Here is a 19708-nt window from a genome sequence, read left to right on the forward strand (position 1 = left end):
ATCATATTATGTTCCTCCATTTAGATCTCTGGCCAATCAAGTCTCCCATTCATCATATTGTACTCTGCCAATCAACGAGTGAAGTATACACTCAATTCTTTTTCTACGTCCTGGTACTAAAATCCTTTACTTTTAGTGTAAAGTTTAAACTCATTCCCTTGCTTTCTCCACCTCATCCTGCTCTCTGCGAGTTCTGTATGAGACATCTGTATCTCTCCTTTCCATTTCTACCTCTTCTTATTGGAATTCTCCCTTAAAGAGAGCTCAATGCTAAACTCTATTACTTTCCTTCCTTTCGTTAATGAAATGCTTCCTTCTTCGATTGCCATTTAAAGTGTCCACTAAATCCCTTCCATGTCTACGGGTTGTTATCAAAATCCTCCTCTTTACAGTTTTTGAGGCAAAGTCTACCTAATCATGCCTTTATGCCAAGCGTTGAGTAACTTGTAAATGTGGTTATGAATAAATAAATCACAACACCCACGAAATTTAAAAAAAGTTGGGTGTAATCTGCTTTAAATAAAATAAAGCAGCAGAAAGAAACAGCGACTGGGTTCCTCTCATTTGATACATGTGAAAGCGTTGAGATACATCATCCCGCTACATTCTTCAGATCTCATGGAAACTCTCCACTGGTTTGCCGTTATTCTCTGCTATCCTTTATGAACATGACCCACTCTACAGTGTCACATCAAGCCTCCCACATGATGGTTGACTCTACAGATGCTGTTATTGAAGTCCTCCACTCTACCTTTTTGAATATGTAGTATCCACTCTCAATCATCTTAGACTCCTGTTACTGAAGTGCTAAATCCTACAAATCTCCATGATCAGGGTTTATTAACTCTCTTCCACTCTGTCATGAATCTGGTCTGCCACAGTTGTCAGGCTTGATTGCGGGCAGTCGTCTTTCCTTGGGGCCCTCTCCCATCTGCACAAAGTGCGGTACCAATGATCAACAGACTTCACCCAAAAGGAACTCAAGTGCTCTGTCAGGATTATTTAAATGAGACAAGCCAAGGGTACAATCGCCGAACAGTCACTCGACTGAACCACATTCCAACGCCTTCTTCTATATTGAAACACCAGTCACTATACAACTGGTTGAAGCGTCCCAAATCTCTAAAAGTCCAACATTAAAAAATATAGTTAGGCTGCTCAAAATGTACTAGACAAGGATCTTTTCTGATTTCAACTTCCTTTTTGATTAGTGGACCTGATGCAAGTTGTTGCACATTGCATAGACAATGATGGAGCAAGCTAATAATACACATTAATCTCAGTGTTTTCCTCAACTCGGGTTACTGAAACTAGAGTATCATGCTCCCATATCTTCACACGTATACAAGATTAATGTAGTTTTTAGTTCTTAATAATCACCAAGTGATTATTGTGTATCAAACAACTCTGCTTCATTCTATTAGGTTCCCCACCTTTAACTTCGGTTCCATCCACCTCCTTTATTCTCCAACTCATACATTTCCGTCATATTTTTACATTGACTTTTTCCTATTTCACTCGAGGAAGCGCCCTTTTATCCTCGCCCATTCCATGAGCTTTTCGCTTCCTCTTTTTGTATGCTTATTATTGCTTAATAACTCATGTTAGTAGATTAGCTTTGAAGATATATAAAATGTTAATAGCAAGCAATTGAATGGTAATCAATTGCCCAACCACAGAAGGATGTGAGGCTGAGATTAAAACAACTATTAATATCAAGATGCAAGAGGCTACTCTTTAACTCCTAGAGCCACTTCCCTGCTCATCACTTTAACTTTATTGTATCTTCTGGGTTTTTTTCTACCTATCTCTCCTGGTCCTCAGAACTCTTGGAAAAGATAGGTAGACAAAATATGAAACACTAGAAAATAAAATACAAACAAGTGAAAGAAAGGCTGTGATTCTTTGGGTTTCTAGTTATAAATGAGAAGTGCAAGCAGGGGAGTGTTTCTTTGTTAGTTCTCAAGAAGATTAAGGGAATCTCTTTCCTATTTACATCTTCCAGCATTTAGCACCTTCGTCAATTTCAATCAGCGCTTAAGGACATAAGAGGTTAAAAGTAGTGCTGAATCAGTTAGTGAGTTTGATGGATAATTGTTAGTAGATTGGCTTTGATGATATATATTTCAGCGCCGGGACGCCCCTTTGCTGGGGCAGCTGCGCGCTTTATAAGATTACCCAATAATAATAATAATAATTTCTAGAAATGCAGCCCCCCCACCCCATCTCATGTGTAGTATTTCTGGCTTCTTAGTCAATCCTACTGTGCATCGTTAGATTCTCCGACTCCATGTTAGATCTCAAGTGATTTTGGCAAAAAAGCCGGAACTGGCTTTTGGTGTCACACGACATGGGACATTTACATCTTCTACAATACTGACTTGAATATTTTTAGGAGTTCCCCAAAACACTTATTTAAAATTTTGTCTAGTGTCCAGAAACCAATGTGTACATCCTTCCTGAAAAGAATACTTTTAGATGTAGTACTCTGTGCTCCTGCATTTTCTGTATATCTCACTTTCTTTTGCCAATGTGCCTAGGACTCAGGCATAAAATTGTCTATGTCCAGCAAACTTCACCACAACTGTTTCCCTAATGTCGACCATGCTTGTCTGTGACTGCTTGTCTGCCTGAAAGTCTTATCAAGAGTGCGTGTAAAACATGACAACCTCAAAAGAAGTAAGAATCTCAAATACGTTATTTTAATACGTTTTTAAGATGAAAGTCCTAGATAGTAAGAGGACTGCTCACACCCTGCATTTTATAGTATGTTTAGTAGTACTACAATATAACTACTCACGCACTGCAAAATGGTATTCAAAAATACATGCGGAGACCTTCTTCTCACCTATCTTTTCTGTTCTGAGATCTCCATCCCAACTGTGGACACATATATGTTTTTAGGATTCTTTTTGTGAGAGGGGCAGTCTGGAGTGGCTGGAGCACGGGGAATCTTACCACTAAATGGGAGTGGTTTAGGGAGGATTAAAGAGGCTTTAAGGGAACGCTACGAAGGGATTTAGAACGGGATAGGCACACACCCATAAAAAAAGTAACCCCATTACTATTCACAAACTGCACTTCTACAGTAAGTACAGATAAAAATGATCCAAAATAATCACAAATGTACTCCAGCTCAGACCTGGAGTGAGTCCAGCCCCACACACGGCCAACAACTGGTGCTGGACACCCTCCAAGAGACACACTTACAAGAGGCAGACTTAACATAGAATCCCATAGAAAATATAGGTAAAATAAATTAATTTCTACCTTTTAAATATAATAAACACATTTAATTAAAAAAATAAATATTTTAAAAACGTGTTTAATTTAAAATAAATTTAACTATTTATAAAATAAATTAACATAAATTAATTCTAAACCTATCTTTTAGTCATTGTTAATACATATTAAAGAAATATAAACATTTTACTTGAAGTGGAATTATTAAATACATCTTTAAAACACGAATTTGTATTTAATATATTTATATTAATTAAATATTTTTTCAAAATTAAAATGGTAATGCTATTTTTTATTTTGTTCTATATTTAAAATGAATGTATAAATTAATTTCAATTAATATTTATTATAAAATGATTTTTTGCTATTTCTTTAAAAGTTTACTAAACATTTTTACTTCCCCAAATGAAGATCTCTTGTCCGACTGCCGGAATATCCACCTACCTGTGAAAATTGCTACTAGTAACTTAACACTCATAACTTCAAGGGGTGGAGACATGTAAGTCTACACTTTGTAATATATTTACACTCCTAAATACTAACTTTTCAAAAGTAGTAAATTTACTGCAAAGTGTAAGAGTACATTTACATAAGTAGGTTTACTCACATGTAAATTTACCTTCACAAATAGTCCCTTAAGGCTGGGGTGGTTGGACTAAACCACGACTATCTTAGACATGTGGTCCTGGGAGGCCCGTCCATGCTTTCAAATCACACAGTGGGGTATATCTGTTGTGGTCATGCTTAGACAGAGGTGGCCATTCCCTTACAAACAAGGTTGTAGCTTCAGGTAGGGGTGTTCGAGGTGTTACACCCCCCCCCATAAATGTATTTTCTGCTAAATAGTTGGGTACGTCGGGTATGGTGAGGTGTCTGATGGATTTTAACAGGACTTTTTACCCGCACTTTTACCTCTCTGTAATGAAAGTCTTCAACAATGTTGATTATTTTACAAAATTATGTTTTTCTCTCACTTAGTGCCCCTACCAATCGGCATTCATCTCCCTTTCCATTGCCCCTTAAGCCCCTCTCATGCATCTCCAGCTTGTCGTATAATGTATTTTAACATTATATGCCAGCGCTATTGTAGGAAAATCTGAAGCTCACCCCCCCCCCACCCACAATATTACTGACCAAGCTACGCCCCTGCATACAAAGTTCACATAGACAGGTCTTCTATATTGTGGAAGAGGTGTGGTGCAACGGCCCAGGGTGGCTGACTCTGGACCACGGGGGGTCATGGTTTGATCCAGATTAGCCCAGCACCTTGTGACTCTGGGTATAGCTCGCTTAATCTTCCCGACGCCCCCCAGTGCCGGGACATCTCGTCTAAGGTAGCTGCGCGCTTTACAAATGCTGGCAGTTGAAGTTATAGAAAAGTAACTTACAGCATCTTCTTCTGGTGTCCAAGGACCTTTTTTCAATCTGGGATCCACAGATTTGGTCCAGCGGTAAATCAACTGGAAAGTATCTCTGCCCTCCATGTAGTATGCAACTAAGAGATTAACCACACATATTTGGGAAACATCAGTGGGTGAATTATAAAAACAAGGAAGACCACAAAACCCCTTTTCAGCACGTTGATCAAAAATCTGATGACCTGAATAACAATTATGGGTGACCTTTTACATGTACAGTACAAAGGTATGAATCGTACACAAGTAGTTAGCTAAACTGGTGTAATGACGAACATCTGAGTCTTGGACACTCTTTTCAACAAACTAAAATGACCAAATATAAATCTAACTCGCCTCGGAGAACACATGGAATGTGTAAAGATTTGGCACTTTCCATTATAGTCCAAGGGCTTTTGCCCACTTATCCCACACAGAATAGAGCATTTACATTTTAGTGTCTTCTAGGCAGTTGCTTCCTCTGCAAAAAGACAACCCTTTCGATGAAGAAATGGAGATGTCTCATTGACTCTTTTGCTCTTAAATTAAACTTTTTTTAAAGTTTGTATCAGTATAGAAACATATTAAAATAAGATGAAAGACGACAAACCTCACTCTGCTCTCAGACGGTATCACAAAAATATCCCTTACAATGGAAGATAACTCAGACACATTCAACGCATACATTTGCCCTGCATTGCTGCATTACTTACGGACAAGTGGTGCAGCATACTACTTTACACAGAGTGCAAGTAATTTCTCACATGCTTGCCAGGATAGTAGCATACATAATTCAACTGATACAGCCTCATACAAAAAATGTGCTTCTGAAATATTTCTGGCATTTTCCATTAAATACAGACATAACCAAAATCAATTTTCTTCCTTGCTAGAAAAAAAATGTATGATGTATACAGAATCCACAGATCTTATATACTTGAGCATCAAGGACACTGGTCCAGGTTGAGTGCACGTTGTTATTCGTGTCATGCCATCAGTTGACCAGGGCCACAAGAATATTGGTGGACCATTGCCGGTAAATACTTACTTTTCTGGTATGGAATGTGGATTCCAACTCTCATTTGTTCAACCAAATGAGTGAGCATCTGGTCCTCCTCTTTGGTCCACTCTCTCTTCTTAAAAGTCTTGTTATACTTCTGAAACTTCTGCAGGCACTGGAAGGCTGTCCGGCTTGTCTTCAAGAAATAGTAACAATGCAAAGTGAGCCTGTGGCATTGCTTTACCAAGTTTGATTCTAGAGCATCATCTAAGTGCCAACCATCATGAATTTTGGACACTATGGAAACATGACATACAGCGTGAGAAAGCTTACCTCGCCTCATGCTGTTGGCAACTAAATGCTCAGCATTTCCAAACTTCCACAGTCTTTTAACCTCATATAAAGTGTACAGACCAAACTTCCAGAGATAAAGAACTCATCCAGTCAGATCATGAGATTTCAGGAGCATGTAACAGCTTACCGCAATACATCACCCAGTTGCCATTACAATATCTGTTTTATGTTTCCAATATTCCCCACACAGCATTTTCAGAGTACTACACTGTCAACATTTGTAATTTCTTTTCTAAAATGAGATAAGTGATTTTGATGGACTAAGTCAATGAACCTTCACACAGGCACCTGCATCGGGCACCCCTCAATTTCATCACACGCAAAAACTCAATGGAGATATTGAGACAGTCTGAGCTATAGTCATATTGGCCAACCGGTTCCACTAGATATCTGATGTATAAATTCACAAGCAAGGTAAAATATTGATGCAAGGGTCACTATGAGCCCCAATTTGGAACAAATTACTGTTTTTGACCAATCTATCTAGAAACATAACCGAATTTAGAGGAACTGGGATGGTAAAACTGAGGGTTGCTGGAATATGTTATGTTATGTTAATTGCATTTATATAGCGCTTGCAACCCCTCATGAGGTGTTGCAGTGCTTTTCAGCAAGTAGCACACTACTCCGGAACTCAAACAGGAAAAGTGGGGAAATCAGTATAGGAGGATATGAAATTAATTTGAGCAGTGGATATGCAAGTTTGTTATTTGTATTGAAAAGGATAGTGGAGGGATAGAAGAGGGAAGGGTTTGCATTTACGTAGCGTTTGCAACCCCTGATGAGGCATTTAAGCACTTTTCGGTATGTAGCAATCTAATCCGCAACCCAAAAGAATTAGTGGTAAATTGGTATAGGGAAATCTGGAATGAATTTCTTTTTTTTGTATTTTTTTTATCTTATGTGAATACAACTTCATTCCACATACAAACAGTAAAATCCAAGCATGTACATCACATGACATTGAGTATGGAATGAATTTGTGCGGTGGACTTGTTAGTCTTATTTGGATTGAAAAAGGTTTGGATTGGATAGTGGAGGGAAGGGTTTGTATTTATATAGTGGTTGCTACACCTGATGAGGTGTCGAAGTGCTTTTCGGCGGGTGGCACACTACTAAAAAGGATTAGTTGTGAATTAGTATAGGGAAATATGAAATTAATTTGAGTGGACATGTTAGTCTGTTATATGGATCGGAAAGGATAGTGGAGGGATAGAAGAGGTAAGAATTTAGAAAAAAAAATTCTTGGAGCTCATAGCAGTAGGAGGAGGTTTGGGTTGAGTAAAGGGGAGGTGGGGAAGAGTCAGAGGGAAGGGTTTAGACAGGCTTGTTTGGGAGATATGAATAGTAAAAGGGTTATGAGATGATGCAAGGGGGGTAAAGGAGGAAGGAGTCTAGAACAGTGGTCTCTGACCTTTTGTGTAATGAGAGCTACTTGTGTCCAATGAAATTCATTGCAAGCTACAAATACATTTAGTGTTATAATAGTGACCACATCAGACAAGTTTACGTTGGTGGTCACCACATGTAAAATTACTAACACCTATCATTACAACACATCAGAAAGAGATACCAACAGTGATGTACAAAAGGCTTTGTCCATTTGGAATGCCTCTACATGGCCAATACAAAACAGCCACAGCCGTACTGCCCCGGCACTAATGTAATGACAATCTAGATATATATGGTACACTTAATCATAGCAACTGACTTAACAGGTGGCTCCTGACAGACTTGATCTCGCACTATGCACTGGTAAAAGTATGGAGCCCGCTTCAGCCACAGGAGAGAGCCTACGTCTTTATTTCATGTGTTTACTCCTGCTATTCATTGCACTGAGTTAACTGTTATCAAATGCATCCAGTTGCTCTATTTTGGAAGGTAGCATCTCAGACTATACCCCAGTGTAACTTCAATGTTCTATGGGCTGCATATCAACTCCAAGCAGTGCTTAATTTGAGCCAGTAGTTGCAGGTAGGGTCCACTGGCACTAATGTTCAGGCACTAGGACATATTTTCTATCATCAGACTTTGACTAACAGCAAGAGAGGGAAAAACAGACAAGGAGAAAAGAAGGAGGAAGAGGAATATATGAAAACTGTGACAAAGGAGAAAGAAGGGATGGAAAAAAGTACAATAGTGAGATAAAAGAATAGAAAGTGGAGGGAGATGGATTAAAGAAGCAGGAGAGGGAATCAAAACTAGGCAACCCTGGTATTCGGCAACCCCAACACTCAGTAGAGCTGGCAACTAATGAGAAAAAAGTTGGGCCCCTGCGCTTGTTTTACAAATTAAGCACTGCTTCTCGGAATACCAGAGGAAAAAAAAACAAAAATGGCATGTCTTTGACTTTCTGCTAAATAATGAATGCTCTGTACTGTGTGCCCAAGTATTATGAGCAGCTGGGTATCAGATCAGAGGAGCCTGAGATGATGCAGGTCTCTTCGCTGGGATGTAAGAAACACAAAGAAAGACAAAAATCACTGGAAACAACTACCTCATTATTAAGTACAACAAACATCCTTCTACCCAGGCATTGAGAGAAGTGTCCAAAGCAAGTTCAAATTGAATGTTCTTTACATTACAGGCAGAATACACATTGTCAAAAGCAAAGTGGAGGCATTACAAGCATGATGAGAAAGCAAAAAAGAATATAATCGACATATCGGCAACACACATCCTGGACAATGGATCCATAAGCAAAGTTTAAATGGCTGTACACTGACCCTGTGGTGAAGATTAGATGCAGGTGCTACCTATATGAACCATTCCCATCAAGCTGTGCACCAGACGGGTGTCTGCTTTCCCACTACTCTTTTGGTTAGAATTGGAACCACTTGCAGGAGCCATTTACCAAACACAGAACATACACAGCACTGAAATACAAATAGACCAGCAGAAAATCCAATATATATGTGGAAGAAAGCTTTCTCGGTTTGTCACTACATGAATCTTCAATGCCAGATTTGATGAATCTGATCTCCAGAGTCTCATCCCTCCCATGAAGCAACATCAACTAGTCCAAGAGTGAAATACTGTCACTGAGATGTGAAACGACAAAACAAGGAAAGCCATACATGGAACCTACCTGTTCACATGAGTACTTGAAGTGGGTGGGAGAATCAGGGACTAAAAACACAGTTAATAACATTAACCAACTAATGCATAAATTGTCAGCAGACTTCCTCAAATGATTTCATCCCCGTGTCTCATTGTGGGCTACATGATATAGCTCTACGCTTTAACTATGTGTTCAGCAAGCTAAATTTTCCAACTCTTCCTAGGCAATATTAAATGAGGAAGGCCTAGCCAACTGCAGGCATCAACTCATTGAAAAATACGGTGATTGGAAAAAAGTCTACAAACATTTACCAATATGCAAAAACAATAGAGAATGCAACACTTTACAATACCAACAGTTGCAAAACAACCCGACCTCTGCACTAGGATCTCAATTTCCTGTTCTCCCCATCTTGTCTTATGTAAGAGTCTGGAAACAACTGGGTGGAGTGGTGTAAGGACTATATGCAACTATTACTGAACCCCTGTGCTTCAACACTGCTGCTATGCAGCTTAAAGAGAAATGACAAGAGCAAGTATCAGAGGAAATGGAGGATGATGAATCGTCAAAAGTTATGGAATCAAACACGCAAAAGGTGAAGGGAGTAATGCTCACAAACAGCCTAACAAAAATGAATGTGTCCTCATGTAACGAAACTGGTGCTCATGTAAAGCGCTCTGATACCCGAGCTCTCGGGTCTAGATTGCGCTATGGAAAACTCAAATAAATAATCAAAAAATAGCCTACACCACTGGCAATCGCTCTGGGGATCATTTCAATCCATCGTTTGTTCACCCACTGGGCGATTCTAGACAGAGATCCGCATTACGCAAATCTGCACTGACCCTGCTCCATGTGGGAACAGTCAATCCCGAACTACCAGGCAAAGCCTTCTCTAGAAGGTAATAGACGTGGGTCCTGTGAGCCCTGAGCTATTGGAATTAAGCGACACCTAAAAAAAGAGGCGCAAATAGGCCGAAACTAGTCTTGGGTTGCTTATGTTCCAGTTAAAAAAAAACCTGGCTTCACACTTTAGGCTGAATACTCCCTATTAAAGAAGAACCTACCCTGATGTGCATATGGCTGCGGCTAATCTGGTAAAACATGGATTGGAATGCTACCCAAACAACTGCCAGTGGTTAGACTATTTGCAAGTACCCTTACCTTCACCTTTTGAGTGTTCGATGTAACACCTTTAGTAGCTTAGAGTATGCCAGACGTGGTTCCTGTGCTCACTGTTCCACTGGCTACATTGCACTAAAGAGGCCGAAAGCAGTCTTTGGTTGTTTGTGTTCCAGTTCAGAGAGGGCACAGCTTGGCAGTTCGGGCTAGACTGTTCCTATTGAAGCAGGACTAAGGCTGGTTTGCACATGGCTGGGTCTAATCTGCGGTGGCATAGTGAGCAAAAACAATGATGGGTTGGATCTCTTCTCCAAGCGATTGTCAGTGGTTGAACTTTTTGCAAGCATTCCTCCCATCGCCTTTTGATGCCCAAATATGGTTCAACTAAAGATATGCTTGACAGTCGAAAGACACTAGCTAAAGAAAGTGGTAACTGGGAACGCCTGCTTCAGCAAATTGCTCTACTAACATATTGTCCAACTTTCCAGTGCACTCAGTTCTACAAGCTGGAAAGCACCTTCAAGCAATTTAATTCACTTGGTTGTGATATACAAGTCTACACTTCCTGACACCACCAGCAACCTAGACACCAACATACGAAAGGATGGATTTCAGACTGCACCAATACCCCTGCACCCATCAAGAACACCAAAGAAAGGAGAACCAACAAGCAAGCCAGCTGGTACACCAATGAACTCAGGGAATCCAAATGCTACAGCAAGCAACTAGAGAGAAAATGGAGAACCAGTAGAAGCCACCACCAGAAGCATCTACAATGTCGCACTCATGCGTTACCCCCACCAACTGAGGGAAAGAAAGAAAATGGCCTGATGCTGACAATTGAATCCAGCTCCAACAACTGCAAAGAACTATTCGTAATCATTAAGGAATTCTCCAACCCAGCAACTGCAAGCAACACCATCACCCCCCTGCAAGAACTTTGCAATGATGTCTCCTACTTCTTCCACAGTAAAATAACAACGATATACAGTAACGTTGATCCCCAGCCCTGCCCAGAGGACTCCTCAACCAGCTTTCTACCACCACCAAGGACGAACATCTAACTATCTGGAGCCCACTCACTAACAAAGACACAGGCTCTATCATGAAGTCAGTCCACTCAGGGCCCCCCAAGGACCGGTGCTCCCACTACATCTACAACTAAGGAGGAACCACAATCAGCCACACACACACATCCATCCTCAACTTCTCCATCAAAACCTCAACTTTCCAGGTGAGCTGGAAACATGCAGGAGTGAACATCCGCCTTAAAAAACCATCTGCCAATACAAGCGTACTCGGCAACTATCGACCCATTTCGCTGCTACCCTTCCCAGCCAAAGTCTTGGAGGAGGCAATCAACAAGCAACTCTCCAGCCACCTTGAACTCCAGCAACTTCTGGACAGCACACAGTCAGGCTTCTGCAGCAACCACATCACCAAAACAGCCCTCGTCATGGCCACAGATGACATCCGGTCCATCCTCGACCAAGGAGAAGCTGCAGCACTCATCCTACTCAACCTCTCTGCACCCTTCAACACTGTTTCTCATCACACACTTGTTACAATACTACATCACATGTGAATGCAAAAACTAGCAGTGAAGTGGATAACCTAATTTCTCAAAGGCAGAAGCCAGAGAGTAAGACTTCCACAGTACACCTCGGAACCCAAGAAACTCCTCTGCAGAGTCCTGCAAGGATAGGATCCTCACTGAGCCAAACCCTCTACAACATATACATGACACCACTAGTAAATATCATCAGCTCACATGGGATCAACATTGTTTCCTACACCGACAACACATACTTATCCCTTACAAATGACACCAGCACCATGAGGAATAATTTCACAAATTGCATGACCAGTGTGGGGAACTGAATGAAAGAGAAATGCCTTAAGCTCAACACCGACAAGAAAGAAATGCTGATCTTCAGAAAACAGAGTTCACCTTGGGATTGCTCCTGGTGGCTGACAGAGCTAAATCCCACAACTATTTCAAAGGACCACGCCAGAAAATTTAGACTCATCCTGGACAACAAAGTAACCAATCATTGCACATCAAAACTGTTACCTCCTCCTGCTGCCACATCGTACAAATGATGCGTAAGAGTTTTAAGTGGCTCCTCCAGAACTCCAGATGCATCATCAAAAAAGCTCTCATTACGGGCAGACTGGACTACGGCAATGCACTCCACACTGGATTCTCTACCCACCTCCTCCACAGACTCCAGACCATCCAGATTCCTGCCACCATACTCATCCTCGACCTCCTATGCCACATTAACTTCACTAACATCACGCCTCACCTCAGGGAGCGCCAACGACTCCGCATCCAGAAACGCTACCACTTTAAACATCTCATTCGCACATTCAAGGTACTGCACACACTGGAGCCACCTACGTCAACCACCTCTTATATTTCAATCAATCCACCAGACAACTACACTCCGCTTCACACTCATTCGCATGCACCCCCATACCCACAAAAGCAGAACTGGTGGTCATTCATTTTCCCACATTGTTGCCAAGACTTGGAACAACCTCCCCCCACACATCAGGGCCTCCAGCTCGCTTCTTGAATTCCACAAGAAGCTGAAGACCTGGCTCTCCAATTAACCGTGTGTCACAGACAGTGACAACCTGTATACAGGCACGACTCTTCTCACCCGGCTAGTGTGTGGATATCCTCTTGGGCGACAAGTGTGTTTTACAAATTCACAAAACATAAGATGTATCCAAGTGCTTTCTAACAATGAACATCAACCCATCAAAAGAGAACTGCTGCAGTAAATAAGTTAAACAAGCATTGGAAATGCAATAGGTCTCGCATTAGGAAAGTTTGACTTTTTATTTATGTGTTGGTTTTGAAAATAGCAAAATTAATACCTTTGTCAGTTACAATGTCAATAGTTTTAACTTTCGCAAATGTGACACCTATAGCATTTGTAATGCAATGTGTGTTGTATTTACGTGACTTAGATGTATTGATATTACAAATAACAATGGCTTTTAATTTTGTAAATAATTATTACTTAAATAAAATTTATTGTAATTTATAATGGCAATAGCTTAAACGTTTGTAAATAACTTTTGTGAAGATTATGTTCAGTGTATTTTATTGTGACGAAAATCCAAGAACATTGCATTTGCACCTACACACACACAGAGCCACACACACACACACACACACACATACATAGATGTGGTGGTGGTGGATCTGGGGGATATGGTGGTGGTGGTGGATGTGGTGGTGGTGGTGATGGTGGATGTGGTGGTGGTGGATGTGGTGGTGGTGGATGATGTGGTGGTGGATGATGTGGTGGTGGATGTGGTGGTGGATGTGGTGGTGGATGTGGTGATGGTGGATGTGGTGGTGGTGGATGTGGTGGTGGAAGTGATGGTGGTGGGTGTGGTGGATGCGGTGGTGGTGGTGGATGCGGTGGTGGTGGATGCGGTGGTGGTGGATGCGGTGGTGGTGGATGCGGTGGTGGTGGATGCGGTGGTGGTGGATGCGGTGGTGGTGGATGTGGTGGTGGATGTGGTGGTGGATGTGGTGGTGGATGTGGTGGTGGATGCTGTGGATGCGGTGGTGGACGTGGTGGACGTGGTGGTCGGTGTGGTGGTGGATTTTGTAGGTGTGGTGGATGTGGTGGTGGATGCAGTGGTGGTGGATGTGGTGGATGTGGTGGTGGTGGTGGATGTGGTGGTGGTGGATGTGGTGGTGGTGGATGCAGTGGTGGTGGATGCAGTGGTGGTGGATGCAGTGGTGGTGGATGCAGTGGTGGTGGATGCAGTGGGGTGGATGCAGTGGTGGTGGATGCAATGGTGGTGGATGCAGTGGTGGTGGATGCAGTGGTGGTGGATGCAGTGGTGGTGGATGCAGTGGTGGTGGATGCAGTGGTGGTGGATGTGGTGGTGGATGCAGTGGTGGTGGATGTGATGGATGTGGTGGTGGTGGATGTGGCGGTGGTGGATGTGGCGGTGGTGGATGTCATGGTGGATGTCGAGGCGATGGTGGATGTGGTGGTGGATGTGGTGGATGCGGTGGATGTGGTGGATGTGGTGGGTGTGGATGTGGTGGTGGTGGTGGATGTGGTGGTGGTTGCGGTGGTGGTGGAAGTGGTGGTGGATGTGTTGGATGTGGTGGGTGTGGTGGATGTGGTGGTGGTGGATGCGGTGGTGGTGGTGGATGCGGTGGTGGTGGATGTGGTGGATGTGGTGGTGGATGTGGTGGTGGACGTGGTGGTCTGTGTGGTGGTGGATGTGGTAGGTGTGGTGGTGGATGCAGTGGTGGTGGATGCAGTGGTGGTGGATGCAGTGGTGGTGCATGTGGTGGATGTGGTGGTGGTGGATGTGGTGGTGGTGGTGGATGTGGTGGTGGATGTGGTGGTGGATGTGGTGGTGGATGTGGTGGTGGATGTGGCGGTGGATGTGGCGGTGGATGTGGCGGTGGATGTCGAGGCGATGGTGGATGTGGTAGTGGATGTGGTGGTGGATGCGGTGGATGTGGTGGATGTGGTGGATAATGTAATGTAATTGCAATCCACATCCAATAAAAAAGCATCTTGAAAAGTAAGTTCCAATGCTGTGGAAGTTGTCAACAAAATACATATTTTAGCAGTGATAATCTTAACAGTTGTGCTAATGTCATCTTTTATATAGTGTACCTATCGCCTGGTACCAAACTGCAAAGTATACAATGTTGTCTACGGACTGCAGACTCCTTGTCGCATCCTTCTCGCTTTGAATAAATGTAAGGTGTAAGCACATTACAAAGTGATTGCTTGAGAAAAATAGTCTTAAGGCTTTAAAATACAGAATTGACCCCATAAGCAACTTTAGAAATTGCCTAAGAGTAAATTTGCAAAGGAGGAAGCCTGTGGTGGTGGGACACGGAATAATAGTGTGTAGCTGTGCTAAGCTGTAAAGATGGTTATAATCTTTCTAACCAGCATATGTTTTGTATTGCCACATTTGTCTGTAAAGGTTCTCAACCGCAAACGCATGCCAAGGGACAGTGGAAGGGGGTGGGGGTGTAAGAGGGAAGGAAATGACAACGTTGATAGAGTTTTCTATAATTAATGTAATTTAAACCTTTTGAGTTTTGATGAAGGTTACAGCGCAAAGAATAAATAAACCAGCCAGGCGTGTTTTCTGGTGTAGCTGCAATGAAGCAACTCCACGGAGAGGGGAGAGGGGAGGGGGGGGGGGGGCCGAGAGAGAACAGAAGTAGCCTACAAGGAATTTACCTTGCACTTTATTCAAATAGTTCTAGTAAATCAGCCCTTTAAAAAATGCTTAAAGCACAGCTTTAACTCTGTTTCTGGGAAATGCAACAGAAACGGAAGCACCACTTAAAGTAAGGCACAGCAGATCTCAAACATTTATTTCAACTAGGGGCAATGCTGGCTGCCTTCAACTTGTTACAGCTACGTTCACACAAATGCAATCAGCAGGAGGGAAGGCACGGTGATTAGAAGAGGCGAGACGGCTCCCCGGAATTCCAGGTCAGACGAGCAGCTCTTTAAGGGAGTTAGAAAGATACAAGCGTTTTAAGTTCTAAACAATTAAGATTACAGCAGAAATCGCACACACATGCATAGAAGGGGAGAGCAGTGGGAGAATTAACAAGTCAAATAAGGAGACACGGCCGGCCAAGCGGATGTAAACTGAAAGCATGGCCGGCCGTGAAAGCCAAGCAAAACAAGTCAAATAAGGAGACACGGCAGGGACAGTGGAAGGGGGTGGGGGTGTAAGAGGGAAGGAAATGACAACGTTGATAGAGTTTTCTATAATTAATGTAATTTAAACCTTTTGAGTTTTGATGAAGGTTACAGCGCAAAGAATAAATAAACCAGCCAGGCGTGTTTTCTGGTGTAGCTGCAATGAAGCAACTCCACGGAGAGGGGAGGGGGGGGGGGCCGAGAGAGAACAGAAGTAGCCTACAAGGAATTTACCTTGCACTTTATTCAAATAGTTCTAGTAAATCAGCCCTTTAAAAAATGCTTAAAGCACAGCTTTAACTCTTTGTTTCTGGGAAACGCAACCGAAACCGAAGCACCACTTAAAGTAAGGCACAGCAGATCTCAAACATTTATTTCAACTAGGGGCAATGCTGGCTGCCTTCAACTTGTTACAGCTACGTTCACACAAATGCAATCAGCAGGAGGGCAGGCACGGTGATTAGAAGAGGCGAGACGGCTCCCCGGAATTCCAGGTCAGACGAGCAGCTCTTTAAGGGAGTTAGAAAGATACAAGCGTTTTAAGTTCTAAACAATTAAGATTACAGCAGAAATCGCACACATATGCATAGAAGGGGAGAGCAGTGGGAGAATTAACAAGTCAAATAAGGAGACACAGCCGGCCAAGCGGATGTAAACTGAAAGCACGGCCGGCCGTGAAAGCCAAGCAAAACAAGTCAAATAAGGAGACACGGCCGGCCAAGCGGATGTAAACTGAAAGCACGGCCGGCCGGCCGTGAAAGCCTTTGATCCGGCAGGGGGTGGAGCGGCACCAAGCTGGGCAACAGATGGCTGGCGATTTGATGCTGAGCACGCGCATTTTAGGTCTATGCGCTTGCGCATTGACCTAAAAGCGCACGGGCACAGCACCAAATCGCCACAGTTAGTTAAACTTTGTTTAAAGCCCTATAGTCTCGCTTCTCTCAATGCGCATGCGCATTGATAGGTCACGAGACCTAAAAACAAGGGCGTTCACAGGTATCGGAAGAAACACAGGAAGGTTAATCTTTCCAAGTAAACTAATGAAAATACAAATAGTTAGGAAGTAAGGACTATGTCACACACACTTAGAATAGGGAAAAGTTGTTGAATTTTCTAGGTAACATTTGCTTTAGGTCTAGGAAGGCCTCACCCCAAGTTCGTCGGCAATTGATTGCCAGTCCGTACAGTTGTGTTCGGCTGCTATTATTTGTAAGGTTTCCACCTCCTCCTCGCTCCACTCATTTTTGTTGATTGACGGATGCTCACTGTTCTGCCAGAACTTCCGAAGCTCACTCGCAGTGCGGGTTCCTTCAAACTGGTAAACATAACCAGGTAAACCATTTTTACCTCACTGAAACATACACCAGTTCAAACTGAATAACAAGAACAGGAATGTGTACAGTGAGCCTTTTCCAGAATATAAAGCACAATGGTTTACCAAGCTTTTCAGCAATTTCACTACAATCAAAAGGAACAAATATATATATATTAGCAAATATAATGCGGAGGAGCCATCTTTAATCTTTAATGACTCTGGCAGAGTCCTGTAAATCCCTCAACCATGTGGCAGGCACCATAAGGGACCTGCCACTCGGTGCAGGGATTTACATGAACTCCATAGGGAAATGGGAGTGTGCGACGGCACCATGTGTGGTCGCATCCAAATCATGCGGTCGGAACCGCCGACCCGAGGTCGGTCAGTAGCGATTCCGCTACAATGTCGGTCGGAGGCAACTCCGACCGACATAGTAATCAGGTCCTTAATATCCTAGGCCTTGCACATTCAACATTACTGCAATAAAAACCACTGTGTGGTCTTCAGCAAAATCAACAGACTATTAGCATATTCAACACTTGACAAGTTAGCCATGGAATGGCCTTGTTTACAGTTAATTACGCAAATACTGCTTCATTATAGAAGAACCACTCCATTAATTTGCAAAGAGGTAAAGCAAACCAAAAGATAATTACCTGGTTCTTGATTGCTGCTTAGAAATATTTGGCAAATTTCAATTTATCGCCAATGTATTTGAAACAGACCATCCAGTTTTGCAAAGAAGCAATGAAAATTATACAATTTCTTTTGGATGTGCGTGAGCACATATCCATCGATAATCACAAGTGTAGGAGGGAATATACATAAAATACAGTTTAGAAAAACTTTTTTACCTAAGAGCAAATTTGTCAATGGAACTGAAGCTAACTTACATTTTGAAAAATGATTAAGAACATTACTTTAAAATGTTTAAATATGTTAGAGGAGAGTTTTATATATAAAAATGTGAAATAACGGAAAAAAGAGAAGACTAAGTTTATTTATATTATTATGATCAGCCAAATATAATCAAGTGAGGCATGATTATTCTTAATATACATAGGACACTTCATGGACCCCATTTTCGCTGTCTGACAGTGGTGTATACCCAGCTTCAGTCGCTGCTGACTCGCTCGTCTTTAAAAAGGGAATCTTAGGAATCCAATTCCCTGATTCTAATACCAAAGCAGATGACCAAAAAAGATACACTGCACTATACAGTCTGCAGCTCCCCATTAATTCTTTAAGATAAAGTATTAATGTATTGTATATATGCAAGTATACATTTTTATTGTAAAGAATCTTTCATGACTTGTTTGTTTGGTTGCCTAAAATGAGACATATGGATTTTAAAAAAAATACTATATGCAAATTGCATTTCACAACAAACAGTATGTCCTCCAAGTCTGCTCGAGTTGGAGTCTACATGATTAAATAAACATATTTCATTATATTATGTGTGGATGGTATTAGGTCATGCTTTATTGTCAATTTTTCAGAAAGCTGGTTCCACGATTTAACCCACCATGCAAGTTATTTTTAGGGTCAACCACCCCGGTGGTCCTTCCATTTGCAAGTATGCGCACAAAGCATTACATTACTTACGTGGACATTTGAAATCTTCTCCCAATCATGTTCATCGGTTCTTTGTCCAACCAATCGCTCATCGGACAGCTGGCTACATTTTAGGAAGAAACAGAACAATATGAAAGCAGGCTTCTGATTTTTTTTATTTGGGCCAGCTGGTAAAAGCAATAACTTGTCACTGTCATGAATTCAATGGGGTTATTAACAGAGCTACAACTATTTACTTACTATGATAATTCCAATATTGAGTCAATCAGTTTCTGGGAATTACCAACTTATATTGACTGGGTCCATGCAAAAGGATAAGAAAGAAAACTAACCATCACCTTAGGAAAATGGAAGTATGATGCCAGAGGGACCTAGAAAGTTTTACATTTTACATGTTACAAACATACCTTTGATAGGGAGGTGTTTGTAAATGTGTGCTAAATCATAATTATGAATACAAATAAGCTGGAATTGAAATACAGCGGAATATCTTGGATATTGTTAGTTTCTTTACTACCCCTTGCTCTCCCTAGAATGTTATAAATTCCCTTTCTCTTCTCTGGACCTTTCCAATCAGCATACCCATGTCCGGTCCCTTAGGTGAGCTCCTCCTCTGTAGGCAACTAATCAATCAATAAAATACTTTATTCTGCCCCACAGAGCCATAAAAGTTCAGAATAGAAAGCATGAGATTACATAAATATGTCTAAACAATTAAGTATACATCAGGATTACAAATTTGTCCGAATACAAAAGTGCAGCTTATGAATATTTCTCAATAATTCCTACGGGTTTGCCGGGCACTGTTTATGAAATTTAGCACAGTAGGGTTTTTTCCATGCGGCGGCGATGTCCCGTTTGGCCACCATGGCGGCAGTACCCAAGAACAGCTTGTCTGCCCGGGATCCGTCTAAACCG

General features: G+C 42.0%; 1 protein-coding gene across 1 annotated transcript in view; it reads right to left on the reverse strand.

Annotated features, from left to right (window-relative positions):
* Positions 1-19708, reverse strand: part of SNAPC4 (small nuclear RNA activating complex polypeptide 4) — a 234552-nt gene that overhangs the window by 117055 nt on the left and 97789 nt on the right. Inside the window, exons 9-12 of the mRNA XM_078641909.1 lie at positions 18821-18893; positions 17051-17215; positions 5686-5833; positions 4632-4738 (exon numbers count right to left, since the gene is read on the reverse strand). Of these exons, the coding sequence (XP_078498035.1) occupies positions 4632-4738; positions 5686-5833; positions 17051-17215; positions 18821-18893 (493 nt within the window). The remainder of the gene's footprint in view (positions 1-4631; positions 4739-5685; positions 5834-17050; positions 17216-18820; positions 18894-19708) is intronic.

This window comes from Lissotriton helveticus, chromosome 5_1, assembly GCF_964261635.1.
Source record: "Lissotriton helveticus chromosome 5_1, aLisHel1.1, whole genome shotgun sequence".
Taxonomy (NCBI): domain Eukaryota; kingdom Metazoa; phylum Chordata; class Amphibia; order Caudata; family Salamandridae; genus Lissotriton; species Lissotriton helveticus.